The following is a 22,118-nucleotide window of genomic DNA, read 5'->3' on the forward strand; positions in this document are numbered from 1 at the left end:
CCCCATGTCATCACTCTAATGCCTGTCTGCATCCCCACCCTGACCCCAAGCTGACTGCTGCCTCACCCTGGGTCACTCCAGCCCTCCCACACAAGTGCACTTGGTTCACTGACAGGCTTGTGCCAGCTGCAGCAGTATCCCCAGGGATTGCCACCTTGCTCATGGGTGAGCAGGGAATCTAGGGCCTGCTCTGGGATGATTTGTTCTGGGTGTTGGGAGAGGGAATGGAGCAGAGGCAGAGGCAGAGTCCTAGGCTGGCACCGTGAAACAGCCTGATGGTCTGTCCTGTAAGATAGCAAGGGCCAGAATGGGGAGACCCTCAAGAAGGAGGAGGAGAAAATGTCTCAGGGACAGAGATAGGGTCAATAGAATGCTCAGGATAAGGGGAGGAGTGCACACGGTCAATGGAGATGAGAAGACACACTCACTGGGTAGAAAGAGATGAGATCAGAACGGAAGGGGCCCAAACTGGACATGCCCCTGAAGCTTGGGCATCTAGGAGGCCCCTAGCAGCTGGTTCAGCTCCGAGAGGCCCCTGGCCTACATTGTCTCTTCCCTCCCAACCCGCTTCCTCATCCAATTCAACGTGGATCCTTGCATTACCTGTGAGATGGCAAGGAAGGGGCTTCGAACTGTTTAGTTAGATGTAGACAGTGAGGCAGAGTGAGATAAGTCAAGCAGACAGATATCAGAGTCGGAAGCTAAAGAAAAGTGGGGCTGGGGAGCTGGGCACCGTGGCGCACACCTGTAATCCCAGAGACTTGGGAGGATGAAAGGTAGGAGGATTCCAAGTTCAAGCCAGCCTCAACTTAGAGAGGCCCTAAGCAACTCAGGGAGACCCTGTCTCTAAAGAAAAAAAAATACAAAAAAAGGGCTGGGGATGTGGCTCAGTGGTTAAGTGCCGCAGGATTCAATCCCTGGTACCAAAACAAAACAAAAAGGCTGAGTGCCACCTCATATGGGCTGGAAGGAGCCTGGCTGGGCTGTGTGGGACACTCCTAGACCCACATCCAGCCACAGTTTGGCCAAGAGTGGCCAGTGTGATCAAGGGAGGGAGGCTGGTCCTTTTGAGAATAATCTTGGCTATGGCAACCAGGCTGGAGGAGGGACTGGAGGTTGGTGAGAAGGGAGATAGAAGTGCTCAGTGTCCCCAAAGGCCCCAGCTGCTCTCCTCTTGCTTTTTGGGCTGCAGGTCATTGGCTGGGGAGCCCTAGGCAGAGTGGGTACACTAGACCTGTCAAGAAGCCCTGTGAGCCGAGTCTGGGAGACCCAAAGGGCTGCTCCCCTCAGCTGTACTACTGCAGAGCCTGGGAGGAAACAGGGTATCACTGCAGGCAACTGGAGAGATGGGTGCAGTGGGGTCAACACACTCTTTGGGAGTATGTGGCTGGCAGATAGGCAGCACTGTTCTTGGCCTGGTGAGGGACACACAGGGAACTTCACCTCCTGGAGGGGTGGGTGGGACTGAATTGCAGAGAGTCCGGAGTCTGCAGAACACTCAATTGGCAAGGGCAGAGCTCAGTAAGCCACCCAGAGCTGAATGTGGTGGTCAGTAAAGGCATGCCCCTGCCTCTGGAGTACAGCTCCTGGGATTTCTTGAAACTTCCCAAGTACCTATCCCCTCTGGGGATACCTGGAGTATCCCCAGACTTGGCTAGATTCACCCCCCACCCCAGAACCTGGAAAGAACAGGTTCTGCTTGGGGTAGGGAGGGCAGAGTGCAGGGCTCAGCCTCCCTCCAGGACAGGGAGCAGTGTGGAGCTGAGCTGAGGGAGGAAGGAACACAGCATGGGGCTGGTAGGGGTGGCAGGAAAGTTCAAAGCCACCCACTGGGAGCTGACCCAGGGCCTTAGATCTCCTGGGTGTGGGGTTGTGCCTGTGTTGTTCTACATCCTCTGGGCCCAGCACTAATAGGCTACAGCTGCCCCAGGGTGGGGCCTAATGCAAACCAGCAGCCTGCCTGGTCCCCTTTCCTAGCATCAACATCAAGACCTTGGCATTCCAGGCCTTCCTGGCAGCTTCCAGAATCCTCTCCTGCCCTGCTGGTTCAAGAGGAGATCCCAGACTCTCACTAGGGATTCAGCCTGGCCCATCCACCATGAATGTGGTAGGACTCCACGCTTCCTAGAGGTGGTGATCCCTGGGCCACTTTGATAGATGAATAGTTCTAAGCATTTATCCACCACAGATCCTTCAGGCATGAAATGTGAGGTCAGTAGGGTTTTTACTTCAGCTTCCCCTAGAAATCTGGCCTGGTGGTAGACTTTAGTTGCTGGGGGATCTGGGTGACCTGGGGCTGTTGAAACACTCTGGGCCTGGCCTAATGGGAGGCAGGTCTGAGATGAGCACCCTTAGTTATCTATCACATCTGGTTGTACCAGTCACACACCCTTTTAGTGCTCATGAGCTAAGAGGGCCACTGACGGCAGATCAAACGTGCAATCAGAGGCCCAGGGTCGGGGCCCAAGATGCGGAGTACAGGAGTTTGTCCCTGAGACCTCAGGTCACTCCTTCCATGTTTTTGCAGCTCTGCCTGGTTGAAGGGATCCCCCTCACTGACCTGGGTCTTTCCTACATGCTGTAGAGCTGAGCTAAATGGAGCCCAATGGACCACAAATGGTGAGTAGTGGGTTTGGGCCTTCCAAGAGGCAGAGTGCTTGTCCCTGGCCCCTAACTTGGCCACAAACTAGCATGGTTTGGAAGCCACACCTCACAAGGTGGCAGGACTGGCTTCAGGTTTCCAAAACACACTGGTTTTTAGTTGGTGTTGATTGCTGCTACCCATAGAGGTGAGCACCCACAGGGGGCCTCTGACCCACAAGGAGGGGAGGCTGCAGCAGGGTGGCACTGTGCTGTCAAGAAATCTGAAAGAAAACAGACCATGAAAGCCCTGGTCCCTGTGTGTGGCCACAAAGACTCTTGCCTGTGCCTTCAGGCACTGAAGCTTCTCAGCAATACAGGGATCAGGTGTCTTCAGGGTATCCAGCTCCCTCCCAACACTAAAGAGGCTGCAGCCTTCACAGTGCCTAGCTGAGGTCCCCGCCCCCCACCCCCAGCACTCTTGCCAGCTCACTCTTAAGCCCCTCCTGGGAATGTGTGCTCTCACCTCTCTTGGTCTGCAGTAGCAGTAATCAATTCCAACTGCTAAAACCAGTGTCTTTTGGAAATCCGAAGCCAATCCCTGCCACCCTGTGAGGCATGGCTTCCAAGGCTGCCACCTGGCCATTCTAGTTTACAAAAGTCCTTCAAGGCTCAACACTTGCTGCTAGGCTTCTAATACCAAGCAGAGCTTCCTTTCTCTTTCAGTATTATGACTGCAAAGAGGGGCATTTTCCTTGAATTCTTTTTTTTTTCCTCCTACAAATGGACACATATCTTTGTTTATTTTTTAATTTTTTTATATTTTTTAGTTTTCGGCGGACACAACATCTTTGTATGTGGTGCTGAGGATCGAACTGCACACATGCCAGGCGAGCGCGCTACCGCTTGAGCCACATCCCCAGCCCTATTTTATTTTTATGTGGTGTGAAGAATCGAACCCGGTGCCTCACATGTGAGAGGCAAGCACTCTGCCACTGAGCCACAACCCCAGCTCTCCTTGAATTCTTTCCATCCAATTAATGCCTAGCTAATTCAGAAGTCAAGACCAAAGCCCCTGACACATTTCCCAATATGGCCCAACTAATCAAGCTTATCAGTGTATCAGAATGTAAATAAAAACTCACTGCAAAATAAGACCATGAAGAACTTTCTGAGGGGATTTCCCCACAGTTAACACACTCTACCACTTTCTTTAAAATTTAAAGCAAAACATTCAGATTTGACAATTTCTGGTTGTGGAACTTGGGAGTCCAGTGTTAATTTAGAAAACTCGATATCTGCAAGTGAAAAGCTATGCTAATTCACTAAGAAAACACACATTCCTTTGAGCTCTGAGGAGAAAGTTAATTGTACTTGCCTGGGAAATTCTCATGTGTGTGTTAAAAATATCACCACGAATGCTGTCTCTGGAGGTGAGTGAGAATCTGCCCCTTGCTCGCTTGCTGGCTGCCTGGTGCTTGCTGCGCTGCCTGGTAAACGGCTACTGGGGAAGGGGGAAGGTGGAGAGTTCGTAAGTACACAGACCCAGACCGTCCCTAGGCAGCAAATCACAGATGGGTTGGGCATCTTTCCTCCTCAGCAGAGACCTCTGTATGCAGGTCACTTCAGCTGGATGACAAAGCCTAAAGGAAATCTGGAATTTCCAGAGGGAGAGCAAGCGCCATTGTTGCCTATCTCTGTAGGGTAACAGCTTTGTCTAACATTCTCCCTGGCTCCATTTCTTGCCCCACCACCAACTAGAAGACAGTAAGCTGCAAACAAAGAGAAGGTCTCTTCACTGGCTAGGTCAGCCAAGATGCTCAGTGGTTTATTTTTCCCATTTCAAACAAACTAGTTGAAATCTGGGTGAGTAAAGAAAGATGAAACAGGGGGGCTGGGTTGTGGCTCAGTGGTAGGGCGCTCGCCTAGCATGCACAAGGCACTGGGTTCAATCCTCAGCACCACATAAATGTAAAATATATTGTGTCCACCTAAAATTTAATACTTAAAAAAAAAGAAAGATGAAACATTCACAGACAGATTTAGACTAAGTATATATTTTAATTTCTACAAGGTCCCTCTTTCAAGTTTTAGGGAAATTGAGGTGTATACAAATTAGACATTGCTAGTATGTACAAAAGTATTTTCTATATTTTTTGAACAATACCAGCTATTTCATTTGCAGTAAACAGGACGTTACAAAACCAGTCCAATAATGATTTTCTATTAAGAAGCACATTTTATGACATAATTCAGTTTTATTAAAAAATAACTTCAAAATACAGAACAATCCCCTTTTAGGAAGAAAAGCTATTTCTGTAGCTCACTTCAGTAAACACACAAGTTGAACACTTGAGCAGAGGGCCATCCTTGTCTGTAGAGAAAACACACGAGGCTTCTACCCTTTTAGGATAAAATCCAACCCACAACTAAGGCGTAGGCAAAGTCACTGCCTCTCTGCCTTCTATACACTAGCAGCCCCCAGAACCTATGAATATGATACCACTCCTTTTATTACATCATTTCTATGGCACAATTGACCTTAAAAGAGATTATATCTGGGGCTTGATCTCATCACCTGGAACTTAAAACACGAGGAAGGTAGATTTGTAGCATGAGAAGCAGGAGGACTGGAAGGGCCACTGCTGGTTTGTGGGCAGCATTAAAGGAGTCAAAAGGCCCCTTTTTGAGGCGAGCAAGAAACGTATTCTGCTAACAATCTGAACAAGCCTGAAGCAGAGTCTTCCTCAGAGTCTTCATAAAGGAAAGTTGCCCTGCCCACCCCTGACTTCAGTCCGTGAGACTTGAAAATCCAGTTGTAACATGCTGGACCCGCAAGCTGCAGAATTATGAACCAAAAAAATGGGTGTTGTTTTAAACTAAATTTGGAAGAATTTGTCATACAGTAACAACTCATATATTGCCCAAGAGTAACTTTTCTGAACCTAATTAGATTTAGTAGTTTCTTTTTGGGTTCTGAATGCATTTTTTTCCCCCACCGACTAGTGTTATTAAAACAGTATCTGCCTTTGAAGGCAATATTTGAAAATCCTTAATATGAATCAATCATTGTTCTGTATGTGTGATCAAGTACTGATTTTTTATTTAGTTCTGTTTCCTAATGTACTTCTATCTTCTGACTTGATAAACAATGGACCACCTAATCTGGTTTACCTACTTCCCATGGTTGACAACTGTATATATTTTTTGGTGCTGGGGACTGAATCCTGGGACTCAGGAGGCATGCTAAGCACATGCTCCACCCCTGAGCTACACTCCCCAACCCTTGGATAAGAATTACAGTATCTCCAATGTGGTGAGTGAGCCCTCCCATCCATCCAGGGTTGTCATATCCCTCATCTGAGGGCTCTTTTCCACTTCCCAAATACACCAGGCAAGGCCTGGGGCAGGATGGCACAGACTTCTACACCAACATTCAAAATGAATTAGTCCTGCATAACTGGATTAAATTGGCACTAAGGTGACTAAGTACACTTGGGGGGGAATTCAAATTGAAGATTAAAAAAAAAACAAAACAAAAAAATCAACACTAGTTTTCACAGGTCCAATTATTTTTGGAGGAACACCCAAAGCCTTGGAAATATGACATACAGTACTCTACAGCCCTCTCTTCTGGTTCACTCAGGTCAAGCAAGGCTTTACTGAACTAGTGGGTTGCAACACAAATGAGAAAAACATGCTGTTGGAACTGTTCTGCTGCCGCTGTGGTACATTCTTTACTTGAAAGACTTCAAAGTAAAACCCTGTAAAATGGCTCCAGGATGGTGGCAGCTAAGGTTCCAGTGTTATTCTTGAAGTTCCTAATCCACTCTTCCACAAGCACACACATGTGTAGACCTAAGTGGCCACCCCCACCACTGCCAATCCTGCCTGCTCCAGGGGACCCCCAACCCACATATGTTTGAGAGAAGCCCCCCAATATTCAAAGTGAAGACAGCTCAGAAGAAACCATTTTCAGTGCCAGTGATTTAAAAAGAAATTCCTTATTCTCTCTCATAGTATTATTATGTGGAATATGTAAGAATAATGCTTAGAGAGGCACCAAAAGGTACCAAGCACCAAAGCATGAACTGGAATAGAATTGTTTTTTATAATCTAAACTTCTGATAGTTTTTATTAAAAAGCACACAAAGTACTAATTCCTTAGAGACAGTGCAGGTATTTATAGTTAAGGCTGATTTTCTCTTCTCAACCTTGTCCACCAGCCTGAAATAATGCAGACTGTGGGCAGTATGATGACTGCTTTCCTGATTGAGCCAGCGAAGAAGCAATGTATGAATTAAGAACCCCAGAGCCACACTGCCTTATGCTCCTGGTTACCATTGGTATGGATTCGGGTGGTTTGTTTTTACAAGACTGTACAACTGGTATATAAACATTTGGCCGCCTTTAACAGTTCTTCTTCACAGTTCTATGCTTGGCAGCATGTATGCTAAAACCTGAAAAATGGGCAAAAAGAATCTGTATTCTTAGGAATACATGAGATGGAAAGAAATAGTCTACCTAAAATAATATTGCAAATTATACTTACATAGATTTCACAATTTCTTGATTCAAGAAAATGAAAATTCCAAAGTTGGCTACTGTAAAATGTGGCATAAAAATATTTCTAGGAGACATCTGTATTTTAAATTATTCTACACATGTAAATGAATAACAATTGTCTTTGAAATTTATCTCTAATACTGAAATAGAACAACAGACTGCCATTAAGTTTCTTAAACTTTTTTAAGTTATCAGATATTTACAAATACGATATAATTTGTATCAAAAAAGGACATTTTCAACTATATCTGCTGCTTTCACTGGGGCTTCGGTGATGAGAGTAACTTCGGTCACTTTCACTGTCAGAGCCATAAGATCTACAACTCCTGTATAACAAAACAAAACATACGAAAACCTTTTAACTATCCACCCTTTCAATTCCTCTTGGAGCTTCCTTTTTGATATGAGTGACTTCAATACACTATTGCTACAGCAAGCGCAGGGGATAGACAAGTACAGTTCTGACTATGGCTTTTACTATGGACTTTTCAGGATGTTTAAAATGATATATGGTAGCAATATCAAGATTAAGATAAAAATAAAGAACTAGGCACAATGGCACAGGCCTATAATTCTAGCACTTGGGAAGCTGAGGCAGATGGATTTCAAGTTCAAAGTCAGTCTCACAATTTAGCACAAAAAACTAGGAAGGCCTGGGGACGTGGCTCGGTAGTAAAGCATACCTCAGTTCAATCCCCAGTACCAAAAATCAAAACAAAAAAACTTCACACTTGTGACATTTACTTGAAATCCATTCATGCGGAGAAGCAAAATAATTTTCTGTGTTACCCAAAATGATCAATATTTGATTAGCTAGTCTAAGGAAGTAAGTAGGGGGAAGATGCATAAATAGTTTCATTGAAGGAATGGACACCAAAATTTGGGCCCAATGGGGTACAGAAATGGATCTGCACATGAACGAGGCCACTGGGATATTGACTCAAGAGGACCTGGTCACAGTCGCCCTTCAGTTAGTTAAAAAAATATATTGAGTGTCACAGTAGGCATCAAAGGGGAGGTGGGGCAGGTGACTATAATATAGTTTCTGGGGCTCAAGGATAATATAGAATAGTATGCAAAGCAATTAAGTTAGAGGCAATGAGAACCCCAGGGGAGCAAAGTCTGCTTCAGAGGCACATTGGAGGGGCTGTATTTCCTGACTCCCAGGGGCAGTGGAGTTGCAGTAGAGACCTGCAGGGTAGGTGGGATTAGTTAATTTAAGAGGCAAAATGGGGGATGGTGGGGAGGGCACTTATGTCTCTAGGAAGAAGGTAAGGTTTCAGCACATTAAAGGAGAGACACCGGGATCAAGAGTCAGAGATGGTGTTCATAAGTGGTGGAACCTTGCATGCAATGACAAGGAGCCTGAGCCTAACTGAAGACAGCAGTGAGTCCCTGAACCATCTTAGGCAATAGAATGTCCAGATCACTGTAAGGAAACATTACAAAAGTTACCATAAAGACTTTTGCAGTAGCCAAAATACATTACATACAACATAATATATGTGTGTGTGTGTGTGTGTGTGTGTGTGTGTGTGTGTGTGTATTTGCATGAAAAATATATTTTACTAAATAATTGACTCTAAACCTCCATTCTGCCACTGGAACAAATGATGATTAACATTTCTTTTTTTTCCCTTGTGTCCAGTAGATTGAACCTAGAGGTGCTTTACCACTGGGCTACATCCCCAGCCCTTTTTTGCTGACTGTTGATTGAATGACTGATTAACTGACTGAGACAGGGTCTCACTAGGTTACTAGGGCCTTGCTAAGTTTCTGGGGCTAGCCACGAACTTGCAATCCTCCTGTGTCAGCCTCCAGAGTCATTGGGATTACAGGCATGTGCCACCATGCTTGGCTTGATATTAACATTTATTTTATGTCTTTGTTTTAAAAAATGACAAATTGGCTATTTCTAGCAAGTAACCCAACTTAAGGAAGTAGGACATAGTTTGTTGTTTTTTCCCTTTACTCCTTCTAAAAGAAGTATTTGTTCAATGATATGTGAATACTTAAAGAACCCAGTTTAGATTCAAACACGAACCACCACCAATAGATATTACCTGACGACTCATAATAACAAAGCTACTTCTACTAGCTACCTGTGGATTCTGGAAATTTGAGAAGATAATGGAGTATTTCTGTCCTCTTCCATCACCTTACACACCAAGTGCCCTTAAGAACTTGATGTGCTCTAAAGGAAGGACCCACCTGGACCGCCTGTTGTAACTTCTGCCTCGGTGGTAACTGTCACTCCTCTGGCTCCGGCTTCGGCTCCGACTCCTACTGTAGTAGCTATCATAAGTGTAGGACCTGCTTCAACAGCAACAACACACACTCAATTTTCCCATTCAAATATTCACAGAGATTTCCATTTCTTTGTAGGTCTCTAAGAGTGTTTTAACTTAGAACACAGGCACTCAATGACAGTGTGAGGATACAGTTGTATAACAAGTACTAGAAACATTTAGTAATTGCCCTAAATCAGACTTACCATGTTAAAGAGAAAAATGTTTCTTTTCTGCATTGAAAAATATCACAAAATTAACACTGAGTTAGTTTGACTGACTCTCATAGATCTTATTAGGCAATTATATTCAACAAACACCTGGTATTACCATTTTATATTAGTTATAATCCTGACACTGAAGTATAATGGGCTGACAGATAAAAACTGTCAAAAAGATCTCATTTACAAATGGTATGATTACAGAAGACACAAATACATTTAACTTCTTCAATAAAAAATTCAAGGTGACCTGGGCATGGTGATATGTGCCTGTAATCCCAGTGACTTGGCAGGCTGAGGTCAGAAGATCACTAATTTCAAGCCCAGCTTCAGCAACTTAGCAAGACCCTATCTCAAAATAAATTAAAAAAAGGGGCTGGGGTTGTAGCTCAGCACCATGTATAAATAAGTGAGTAAAATAAAGGTCCATCAACAACAACAAAAATATTTTTAAAATAAATAAATAACAGTTGGGGACTTAACTCAGTGGTTAAGTGCCTGGGTTTAATCCCTAGTATAAAAAACAAAAAACAAAAAGAACAAAAAAACCAACAACATGCTAGGTGGTGGGTACAGTTCGGTGGTAGAGCATATGCTTACTAGCATGTGTGAAGTCTTGGGTTCAATCCCTGACACCAAAATCACAACAAAACAAAACAAAAAATGTCCACCACACTTTGAACTGAGAGTTTATAAAATGAAGCCTCTCCAATTTGCCCCTGTGGGTGGGTACCCAATTCCTGTCCTTACCTGGACCGACTGTGGGGATCATACGAGCTGCTCCTGGATCTGCTCCTGCTAGATGTCCTAGTATGAATCACAGGAAAGACCATCACCTTGTGGATCGGGGCAAGGCAGGCAATATAAAAATTCTAGACTTTTTTTTTGTCCATCAAAGTGAAAATACAGCAACATCTTGTAATTATATATTTTAAAATATTTTTTTAATTGTAGACGGACACGATACCTTTATTTTACTTTTTATATGTGGTGCCAGGGATCAAATCCAGTGCCTCACACATACTAGGCAAACACTCTACCCCTGAGCCACCACCTCAGCCCCAACTATATTTTCTTTTTATATCCATGTACACTAGAATCTTTAAAAGCCCATTGGTTTCTGAAGAAAGATTAAGTTTTATACAGTTCTTCCATGAGATGTACATAAAGTCACTGGAGAGGGTCTGTGAACTAGATGGGGAGGGGGAAAGGTCCAAATAGATAGGTCACTCATAAATGAAGTTACAGCAGTGGAGCACACCTCAGAGTCCAAAGGGGGACAGAAGCTGGTGAATTAGAAATGTGGCTAACACAGACTTCTCCCTCTTGGTCCCCTCCCTATAATCCTATCACAATGCTAACCCAAGGCAAGGGGTGATTATAGCTAGAGACTACAGTTAAGGAGATGCATTTGGAGAAGGCAGAAGTAGTGGTCACTAGAGACTACAGTTAAGGAGATGCATTTGGAGAAGGCAGAAGTAGTGGTCACAGGCTTCTTTTTTTTTTTCTTCTCATGCCTCACTGTGATAAGGTCCCATCAGAGGACTATCCAAAAGAATTCCATAAGTCTTTGAAATAAAAAGCTAAGAGAGCTGGGGTTGTGGCTCAGTGGTAGAGGGCTTGCCTAGCATATGTGAAGCACTGGGTTCATCCTCAGCACCACATAATATAAATAAATAAAATAAAAGCACTGTGCCCACCTACAACTAAAACAATATAAATAAATAAATAAACAAATAAATAAATAAAAAATTAGAGGAGATGATAGGCCAGTCTGGTGTTCAGCAATGACAAGGTTCTTCTTAATGGCTACACCACTCTGCCTACGCAAACCCTTCAAAAGCAGTCCTGATAGAGACCACAGTGTGGGGCAAGACCACAAACTCACCTGTGACTTTTGTAACTCCGATAGGAACTGCTCCGGCTTCGAGTTCGACCTCTGCTGTACCATCCTCTGCTCCGACTTCTAGAATAGCTTCTTGATCTACAATTAAAACAAGTGAGAAAACTCACGATTATATTAACTCATAATGTTAAAATTAATTACAGGTGGGGAAGGACAGGAATACAAACAAGAAGAAAGGTCTCTCACAAACTCTGCATAGTGGACATGACAGTGACACTGCTAATGGGGCAATCTGGAAATGAACCATAAAAGGGTGGTATGGATGTGTTCACAGGAGCCCCAGTTGTAATACCAAAAGAGGAGATGGTCCAAATCTCCATTACAGTTATGTGTATCAACAGAGATACAGGTCAGGACTACAACACTGAGCGAAAAGGGCAAGTATAGAACATCCACATGTGTAAAAGGCTTTTATTTATAAAAAATTCTAGAACACATAAAAATAACACTGTGTGAGAATAGAAACATCTGTGATTAAAATGTAAAGAGAAAAAATAAAACAATAACACAAGTCTTAGAATAATGGTTAACTCTAGGAGAGAGGAAAAAAGCCCAGCCTCAACAACTTAGCAAGACCCTGTCTCAAAATAAATAAAAAAGAGGGGCTGGGGTTGTAACTCAGCAACAACCAGAGGATGGTACAGCACTGGCACCCCAGAGCTCTATTTTTCAAGATGACAGGTAGAAAGTTATCCATTTTATTACTTTTATACTTTAATATTAAATATTTAATAAAATATTTAAGAACCCCAGTTCTTTTCCTCTGAATTCACTTGGTTCCCTACCTTCCTTGCTCTACTTTAAACCTGACATTCAGGAATAGTGTGTATAGCTACTTATGCAATATCTCCATAGATTTTATACATGATGTACTTATGTTTTGGAATATACGACCTGCTTCCAGTTTATCTGCAAGAGAATGAATATAGTATGTTCTAATGAGATTCTAGTCAATTTATGCAAACAAAAATTACAGATAAATCCTATGAGGTGACTGAAAAAGAATTAAGACATAGTCTTTAAATTCAAGCAGTTTATAGCATAGTTGGGGGGCCAGGCCCAGGTGGGTAACCAGAAAGGAAGGGAGGGCAGTTCCCAGGCTTAACCATCTCAGTCTACTACCCACTGAGCAAATTCCTTAGCATTTTTATGCCTATTGTTTCCATTTATTAAATGAGATACCACCTACTCCAAAGTCAAGGGTAGAAAGGCAAATGAAGAAGAATGGCTTGCATCACCAATAGATCATAGCTGTCTAAGTAAAAATGGCAAAGCTGATCATGAGCAAACAGGAAGCTCGAGTAGCTGAACAGGCAGCCACCATCCAGTGATAAGAACACAGAGAGAAAAAGCCAGATTCACCAGCTCTCTGGGCCTAGAAGGAGTCGGGACAGGAGGAGGGAGAGCCTGTGACACAGGATGAAATGGTCTGAGAAGAATGAGGAGAACTGGCCCAGGGCTTCCAGTAGGTGGGGAAATAGTTCAGGGAACAGTGTGGAGAGAAGGCACAGAAGACAGCAAGCAAGCAACGGAGGAGTGAAGTAGAGAAAGTCACTATAGATGGCAAGTAGTGGCTCCTTTTATAAGAAGTCTGGGTGAGTAAAGGAAAAAGAAAAGCTGATGAATACAGAAAAAAAAAAGGAAAAAAAATGATCAAAAAACCAGTACAGGGCTGAGGCTGGGGCTGAGCAGCAGAGCAGATGCCTATCATGCGTGACGCACTGGGTTCGATCCTGAGCACCACATAAAAATAAAATAAAGGTATTCTGTCCATCTACAACTACAAAAAAAAAAATTAAATTAAATCAGTACAAATGATACAAAGCAATCACAATATAATAGGGGATATGAATAAAATAGGTAAATCAATTAAATATTTCTAAGGAAAAGAAAATGCAATGTAACTACTTATTACCTCTTACCACCACCAATTTTCTTTTTTTGTTTTGTTTTTAACTCTTTCTCTGCTCTCTCCTGTCTACACTAATGACAAAAAGTAAGAAGCAACCTAGAAGATGAAAAAAATCTAAAGATGATTTTGACATCTTCTTCCCTACTGCCACAAATAATTATCTATAGATGCATGTCTTGGTAAGATAACTTTTGACTCTCTGGCACTCACCTTCCCGCTCACCTTGCCAGTAAAGTGGAAGTTAGGCAACTCATTTCCACTTTTGATAGTTTTCTATAACAATAGTGTTTTAAACTGAGCCCAGATTTCTTCTGAAATGCCCTAAGTCCCAGATTCTATGGATCTTGCAAAATAAGACTTCTTATTCCTTTTCAGATATTTGGAAATAGTAATCTCTTCCCTAACTCTTATGTTTTTTCCCAGCTACGTTTTTCCTTGGAAGGGAAAAAAAAAGGAAAGAGAATACTGCTTACCGATAAGATGATGTAGAACTTCTTGATCGACTTCTAGAGTGACTATAGGAGACAGACCTTGTTCTGTGTCGTGATTTGGTTTCAGATTTACTTCGAGATCTACTTGGACTCCTGGACTGACTATCACCATCCCGACTAGGCGTCTGTTCATCACTTGAACTCTCCTGATTTCTTGGCCTCCGGTTTAGGCGAGCTGTCTTCCTTACTTCATCAAACAGAGACCCAGGCCGAACTTTATTTTTGCTTTTAATTTCTATTCTCAAGCCCTGAGGTTTCAATTCAGGTACAGCAGTCAATGCCTTTACTTCTATGGCACTAGATGTGGTGGCTGTAGATGCTGCCAGGTTCCCCACACCTTGCAGAGGCTTCCATTTATTATCTGTGAGGTGGATCTGGCTCTTCTCAGCTACCTCCTTCTTCCCAGTACTTTCTACAGCACTGGGCAAGCTGATAGAGTTGCCGTCCTGTTTCCCCACTTCACCTAAGGTTTTGTTTTCAGACACACTGCCTTCTTGTTTTGTCTCCTCTGTTTCAGGATGTTCTGTATGTATGTCCTGCTTTAGAACCACACTTATCTCTGGGGTGTCAAGCCTTGAATTTGCTAGAGGGGAAGACCCTTCTACCTTCGCTGGGGAATTCCTATCAGGAGTGCAAATCTCCATGTTATCATCTGTTTGAAGCACATCCTCTGTTCCACTTGGAACACCTTCTTCAATCTGCTGGGTGTTTGGGGGTGGACTGGCAGCATTTTCCTCATTATTTAAAGCAGTGGGACAAGTGCTGGGCTTACTATCACCTTTAGTAAGCTGGTCAAGACCTGATGACGTAGTCATTGTATTATGTTTACCTGAAAGGCTGCCCTCGTCACAGGATTTATCAGTTTTTGGAATATGATCTTTTATGGTTTCACAGTTTTCAGAAATTTGGGTTCTTTCTTTTGATTCCTGAGTAACTTGCTTTTCATTAATCTCCTCCTCCTCCTCTTCACCAAATTCTAGTGGAGGCTGCCAGTGAAATGCCTGTTTTCGTTTTGGAGCCTTGTGTTTTTTTTCCTTTTTCCCTTTCTGTTTTTCTTTTGCTTTTTTAGTGTGTTCCCTTCTAAGATTTTCCTTTGACCCATGTTTGTGCTTCTGTGGCTTTCCTTTATTGTTTTCTGAGTTGGAACAGGACCCCTCAGAATCAGAAGTTGATGGCCGCCGTTTACTCGATTTCCAAGCACTGGTATCATCAGGCAGTGAAGTATTTGCTGAAGATTTTGTCTTGGGTTTTGCTCTGATGTGACTTTCACTAACCTCTGATTCAGAATCTGATGTGGCCTCACCTTCCTCCTTATCAGATGATCGTCGGGAATCGTTTTTACTGTTTTTAGTTCTCTCGCGCTCTGAATTTGACTCAGAGTCCCATTTACTCCCAGCATAATTCTTCCTTTTGGACTTACTGCCATTTCTGAAGTGATCAGAAAGATTCTCTTTCAAAGTTCTTTTTTTGGTACGAGGACATTCCCGTTCAGGCTTGGGTTTCTCTTCATCTCTGCTTTTTTCCTGCTTGTCGTTCATTATTTCCATTTTGCCCTGCTTCTCTCTTTCTTGGACTGACTGTGTAACCTGAACACTTGACTGTTCACTGTCTGAAGAATAATCTAAAGATGACCTGCTTTCACTATACTTTCTCTGACATGAAGACTTCTCTCTACCTTTGACATATTTACTGCGAAGTGTCTTTTCAGAGCTGCTGCTGTGCCTTTTATTTGAAGTATTATTTTTTTTCCCATTGGATCTGAATTTCCTCTTGGCTCGTCTTTCATCATTACTGCTAACAGAAGTGTATGAAGATGATCTACTGAACGGTGAACGATCACTGTACTTACTTCGTGAATGAGATCTAGAAGATGGAGACCTAGACCTTGAATGTGAACTAGCTAGACTACGTGACCTTGTATATGATCTAGAATAAGATCTACTCCTAGAAGATCTGCTACCTGACCTTGGTGAACTTTCAGAACTTCTATCACTATATTTTGAATAAGCACTCCGATCACTTTCTGAATTTTTTTCTCTTTTACGGTAGGATGACGAACCACCAGTCTCTTTAATGTTTGCTGAACTATAAGTGCTTTGAATGGGCAACAAATGGGTTGCTTTTGCTTTCATTTCCTGAATTCGCTCATAAGAGGGCTTCCAGGGTTTCTGTCCAGGTTTCCACCTTGAAGGGGGGGGACTGTCACTCAACGGTATTACAGGAATATTTTCTGCTACCACTGTCTGTACTACTACATTTTCACTTTGTGGTACTGTTGCCCTTAAAGGTTCTGTTTTAACTGGTTTATTTTCACTTAACTGAGAAGCTGTTCTTCTTGGTGATTTTGATGCTGTCCTTTGGCGCCCTGACTTGGAACTTGACCTGGACTTTGATCTACTTTGAGAATGTGATGAAGCTTTTGATGCAGTCCTTGATCTTGAGCTTCCTCTAGAATAAGACCGTGAATGAGACTTGGATCTGTAGGAATCTCTACTGGAATGGGTTGAAGTGCTCTGGTCATCCTTGTCAGATTTAGACCAGTCCCTCTTAGATGAGTGATGAGATGAAAAGGAGGAAGATCGAGATCTCCTTTCTCTATCACAAGAGGACTTCATTTGTCGAGTGGAAGATTTTGAGGATTCAATGTCAGAAGGTACAACAATTCTTCTCTTCTTAGTCTGTTTGTGTCTTCTGCAATGTTTTTGCTTTTTTGCTTTCTTTTTATGCTTAACCTTTTTTTCCTTTCTTCGTTTTTTATGGTGACCATCAGAGTGTCTTGCTGTACTAACATCTGAATAATATCCATTATAAGACCATGATCTAGATCTCTGGGACAAGCTTCTTTCATCCCATCGACTTGAACAGGGGTCACTTAACCTAGAGACAAGGGCATAATATGCATGTAGTTATTTATAAGCATATTTCTATGTTTTAAAACACATTTCCTGTTGACATCAAAATACTTGACTCCATCAACACTTTAAACACATGTAAAAGCATGAATCAGAATTACAGGCCTTGTCTTGACCTTATACTTTCAGAGAAAAAACAATGACAACTACTAACAGATTCACTTACAAAAGTTTTTTTTTTTTTTAATCTAAGCAAGGAATTTCCTATTTGATAGAAAATGTCTATGAAAATCAAACCATCAACCAACCACAGGAGGGGCTGGGGATGTGGCTCAAGCGGTAGCGAGCTCGCCTGGCATGCGTGCGGCCCGGGTTCGATCCTCAGCACCACATACCAACAAAGATGTTGTGTCCGCCGAGAACTAAAAAATAAATATTAAAAATTCTCTCTCTCTCTCTCTCTCTCTCTCTCTCTCCTCTCTCACTCTCTCTTTAAAAAAAAAAAAAAAAAAAAAAAAAAAAACCAACCATAGGAGCAGAGGTGACATACCAAGCTCCTGGCTGCGATCTACTCAACACTACTCTTCCACTGGGAGCAATGTTTTTTTTTTTTTTGGGGGGGTGGGGGGGGACTAAGGAATGAAACCAGGGATACTTTACTACTGAGCTATATCCTTGGCTCTTTTTGAGACAGGGTCTTGCTAATTGCTACGGCTGACCTTGAACTTGCAATCTTTCTGTATCTGTCTCCCGAATCACCGGAATAATAGGGATGCACCACCAACATGGGCACTAAGAGCAATTTTTGAGGGAGAGTCAAACTACGTTCCCCAACAACTTTGTTGAGTCTCTGCAGATACCAGAAAGATATCTAATTTTTTTGGTGTGGTACTGGGGATGGACCCCTGGATCTCACAGTTCAGCAAGACCTCTACCACTCAGTGAGTCACATACCCAGCCCTTATAGTTTTGTTTTTTTTTTTTAAGAGAAAACTTTTTCTTAAGCAGCTAGCATGACTTGCTTTTTCTCTACCTCACAAAGGTAATCAAGACTATCCCCTAAGACTATAATTAAGCTATGCAAGACAAAAATTAAGAAAAAATTATAAGAAAACTGACAGAGGCTTTACGATTTTAGTGGTAATGTCAGGGCTTAAAATTCAGAGCTCTGAGCTCCAGTGGGTTGCTCCAAGATAGCAGGTGTTTGCCTTTTTCTACTTCTCCCAATGCAAGCCACTCTGTCAGATGCTTGCAAATAAAAAGAGAATTTCCCACAAAGAACTACACAGGCCCCCTTGGTGTGTGTGTGTGTGTGTGTGTGTGTGTGTGTGTGTGTGTGTATGTGTATATATATTCCCCCTAAATATTTATTATTTAGTTGTAGTGGACACAATACCTTTATTTTTATGTGGTGCTGAGGATCAAACCTAGCGCCTCACACATGCTAGGTGAGCGCTCCACCTCTGAGTCACAAACCCAGCCCAGTATATTTTTTCATTAGCTATTACAGGACCAGCCTCATTTCTAACACAGATATTCCACTGTGATGTTATCTCTGAGATGAAGAGATAAGTATACTCCTAAAGATGCAACCATCTCTGGGGACAGAAATTAATGCACACACTGGGTATAGGTTTTCCCATCAACCAATTAATTCATCAGTGACTAAAACACATGGCTAGGAAAGAACATGTTTTTGTTTTTGTTTTGTTTTTTTGCTGTGGGCTTCACTTAAGTTGCTGAGGCTAGCTTTGAACTTGCGATCCTCCTGCCTCAGCCACCTGAGCAGCTGGAATTATAGGCATGTGCCACCACATCCAGCTAATATAATTTTGAAGTCCTGATTACTTCTAAAATTGAGTAAGGGTTCTTTAAACATTCAATAGAGAGAAGTCAGAATTTTGATTTAAAAGCTCCCAAAGCCATTCATCTCACCTAGTTAACAGCACTACTTTCACCCTCTGGTCACACTATAATTCTGACTACAAATCTTACTGAAAAGTCCAGGATTAGGCCTATAATTGCCTTAACATTTAAATAAAGCAGACACTGGATTGTGCTTATTCTCAAAACTCTTACTTATCTCCTTTACTCCATTTTTCTCCACTAGGTGGTCTGTAGGCTCTCAATCTCTGCATTTCCTCTTTCCAGTGAGGAGGAGTTTCACTGCTGTCATCATTATCTGACTCAGAACAGGATCTTGATCTTGGAGGTGTGTGATAGCGCTTTAAACAAAAGAAGAGAAACTATTTTTAAAATGCCTCTCAATTACAATCTGCTATAGGACAGAGACATGTAAAAGATCCAATCTCCGATTCCTTCAAAGGCAATCATGTAAGTACTAAAACAATGATCTGAAGTTATTTCAGACATAAGTCCTTGAGATGGGAAAGGCAGATGTTTGCCTGTAAACCCATATGAAATCTTCCTCTTCAAAGTCTTAACAGTTATATTCATTACCTGAGATTACTCAATATACTAAGATTTCTCAACATACTCAACAATTGTTTCACATGTTCATTTCATCCTTAATTAATTGTTTCATCCAAACAGTCATAAAATTTGACCCAACAGCAGTACTTTCTCATAACTATGGAAATTACAACTAAGTCCTTGAACGGTTTTTGTATTATAATCAAAAATCAAAGCTAGGATTTTACTTATAGGTTAAAAAAAAGTTACTGTTTAGGTAAGTAATTTGAAAAAAGAAAAGTCGTAACACACATACAATTGTACCCCTTCCTTTAATCTTCCGTCCAGACTTTGACACAGATGGTTTTTGATCACTTATAATGGGTGCAACATCTGGAATCTTCCTAGAAAAGAAGTTATGAAAATTAAAAATTAGCAAATGCTAGGCATTCCCCCCTCCATGTTTCAATGCAGAATTTATGCTTTTGTGCAGTTTTCTATTACTTTGTAACATGAAAAATCACCTAAAATTCTGATTTTAATATCCATAAAAAAAATTTATTGAAACACAGCCACTTCCATCTCTTCACCTATTTTTTCAGGCTGTTTCTAATGTGGTGCTCTCATTGTTTTACACTGCTACAAGGAGTACGTCAGGCTAGGTGCAGTGGTGCACACCTGTAACCCCAACTACTAGGGAGGCTGACATGACAAGATAACAAGTTTGAGGCCAGGTTGGGCAACTTACAAGACCCTGTGTCTCAAGAAAAAAAAAAAAATGGGCAGAGGTATATCACAGTGATAGAGTGGTTGTCTAGCATGTACAGGCCTTAGGTTCAATCCCCAGCAAAACACACACACACAAACACACACACACACACACACACACACACACCATAGGATTTCAAGTACTATGCCTATCACTCATGTGTATGAAAAATGTTTTCAAAGTTGAAATGTATAAAATCTCACTTCAAATCAGCATCACCAGATGAATGCTATTATCTACTTTAATAGGAAATTTTGGACCCTAATTAAGTGAAGTCACTCCCCCACAAAAGAATTCTATTCTTCTCATAAAAAAGACCTGCCTTAAAAAAAAAAAAAAAAAAGATACTCAGGCCAGCCATGGTGGTGCACTCCGGTGATCCCAGGTACTTAGCAGGCTGAGGCAGGAGGATCACATGTTTAAGAGCAGCCTGAGCAATTTAGCGAGACCCTATCTTAAAATAAAATTAAAAGGAATGGGGACATAGCTCAGTGGTAGAATGCTTACCTAACATGTGCTAGGCCCTTGGTTCAATCCCCAGTAATCGGTGCGGGGGAGATGTTAAGTTTTTTTATATTATATTTTACATTTTGTTGATACAACATTTGTGGTGAGCAGGAGGTATAGATCAGTGGTAGAGCACTTGCATAACATGTGAGGCCCCTGAGTTCAATCTCCAGCATCCCTTCCTGCCCCATTTTTTTTTAAGTTTTTGATAGATCTTATTTTATTTATTTATATATGGCGCTGAGTATCAAACCCAGTACCTCACACATACCAGGCAAGTGGGCTACCACTGAGCCAACAGCCCCAGCCTTAGCCCTTGCCGCAATTTTTTAAAGGAATGGAACAATAACCTTATGTGAAGACCTAACTACAAACAGGGTCGCTTACATACATTCTTGGCTTTCAAAATAACTATTCATATAGAACTTATCAATTACACCAGCTATTATGTATTTCTGTATACAATGAATTCTTTAAATAATTGTTAATTCAAGCCTAATATACAAATACATTAGTATTTTTAGACCAAATCTAAAGCTTTTAGATTAGTTTTTATAATGCAGACAAGTTTTATCAATGAGCCAATTTAACAACTGTAACAAAATGTTAAATGTTTTTATAATTTTTTTGGTTTGTTTTTAGTTGTAGATGGACACAATACCTTCATTTTTATTTGTTTTTATTTTTATGAGGTGCCAGGGATCGAACCCAGTGCCTCACGAATGCTAGGCAAGTGCTCTGCCACTGAGCCACAACCCTGGCCCCTGATATTAAATTTATCTCCAATCACCATGTTATTACTTTTGCAATATTAAAATTAAAATACATTTCATCCCTCAGTTGGACCCAGAGTCCAACTAACCCTCTATCCTGATAACCAAAACCTCATCCCTTTAAATGAAAGGTCAAGGTAAAAGATCAGTAATAAAATCTTTTCTAGACCTCCAATAAAACCTCTCCACTCTACCACTGAGCCACAACCCCAGCACCATCAAATGTGAATTCTAAAATGTGAGGTACATGTCATTTATTAATCTGGCATCTCCTATAGTATCTTCCAAAGTGTTCTGAACATGGATTATATTCAGTCAATGAGTGTGAAACTGTAATATGCCTATGAAATTTGTCTATCAGAGTGGGAAGAGAAGGAAGGGAGCATGTGGTTAGAAATGATAATGGAATGTGATGAACATTATTATCCAAAGTACATGTATGAAGACACGAATTGGTGTGAATATACTTTGTATACATCCAGAGATATGAAAAACTATGCTCTATATGTGTAATAAGAATTGTAATGCATTCTGCTGTCACATATAAATAAAATTTTTAAAATAAAAAAAATTTAAAAAGAATAAAGAGTTAAAAGCTAGGAAAAAAAAAAAAAGAAAGAATGAATTGTCTATCAAAGAAATAAAAATACAAAAGTTAGTCATCCTACTTACGGTTCAGGCTCCACAGTGACCACAGGCATATCTCTTCTCAGTAAAAATCTGTTCTCAGGCACTGGAGGAATCTCTTCTGGGCGGACTACAGGCTTTTCCCGTTTAGCGTTTGAATCAACTGATCTTTTCTCATTTGTATCACTCCTCTCAGAGTGACTGTCAAGGATCA

At 41.6% G+C, this 22,118-nt stretch overlaps 2 protein-coding genes and 1 long non-coding RNA gene across 13 annotated transcripts in view; 2 read left to right on the forward strand and 1 right to left on the reverse strand.

Moving 5' to 3' along the window:
* LOC308644102 (uncharacterized protein) overlaps positions 1–13,982 on the forward strand; it is a gene marked incomplete at its 5' end in the record, with an annotated part of 42,599 nt that extends 28,617 nt beyond the window's left edge. For 3 of the 5 annotated variants that reach the window (XR_014020890.1, XR_014020891.1, XM_081284829.1), the window contains 2 exons: positions 2,528–2,619; positions 6,807–6,992. Coding sequence is in view for 3 of the 5 variants with exons in the window: in XM_081284829.1 (XP_081140955.1) it covers positions 2,528–2,619; positions 6,807–6,811 (97 nt within the window). Of the gene's footprint in view, positions 1–2,527; positions 2,620–6,806; positions 6,993–13,896 lie in introns of those variants that run through there. The other 2 variants (XM_081284828.1, XM_081284830.1) reach the window with 2 other exon arrangements.
* NKTR (natural killer cell triggering receptor) overlaps positions 4,622–22,118 on the reverse strand; it is a 49,062-nt gene continuing 31,565 nt past the window's right edge. For 4 of the 7 annotated variants that reach the window (XM_081284795.1, XM_081284786.1, XM_081284799.1 and 1 more), the window contains 8 exons: positions 21,950–22,105; positions 19,545–19,632; positions 18,896–19,041; positions 13,947–16,841; positions 11,544–11,639; positions 10,406–10,462; positions 9,358–9,462; positions 4,622–7,472 (listed from right to left, as the gene is read on the reverse strand). In XM_081284795.1, the coding sequence (XP_081140921.1) occupies positions 7,385–7,472; positions 9,358–9,462; positions 10,406–10,462; positions 11,544–11,639; positions 13,947–16,841; positions 18,896–19,041; positions 19,545–19,632; positions 21,950–22,105 (3,631 nt within the window). In that variant the 3' untranslated portion in view covers positions 4,622–7,384. The other 3 variants (XM_081284796.1, XM_081284797.1, XM_081284798.1) reach the window with 3 other exon arrangements.
* Positions 10,950–11,372, forward strand: LOC308644108. Its single transcript, XR_014020894.1, has 2 exons — positions 10,950–11,075; positions 11,128–11,372. It is a non-coding gene; the product is annotated as an uncharacterized lncRNA (long non-coding RNA).

Source organism: Spermophilus citellus (genome assembly GCF_964194105.1).
Source record: "Spermophilus citellus genome assembly, chromosome: 3".
Classification (NCBI taxonomy): Eukaryota; Metazoa; Chordata; class Mammalia; order Rodentia; family Sciuridae; genus Spermophilus; species Spermophilus citellus.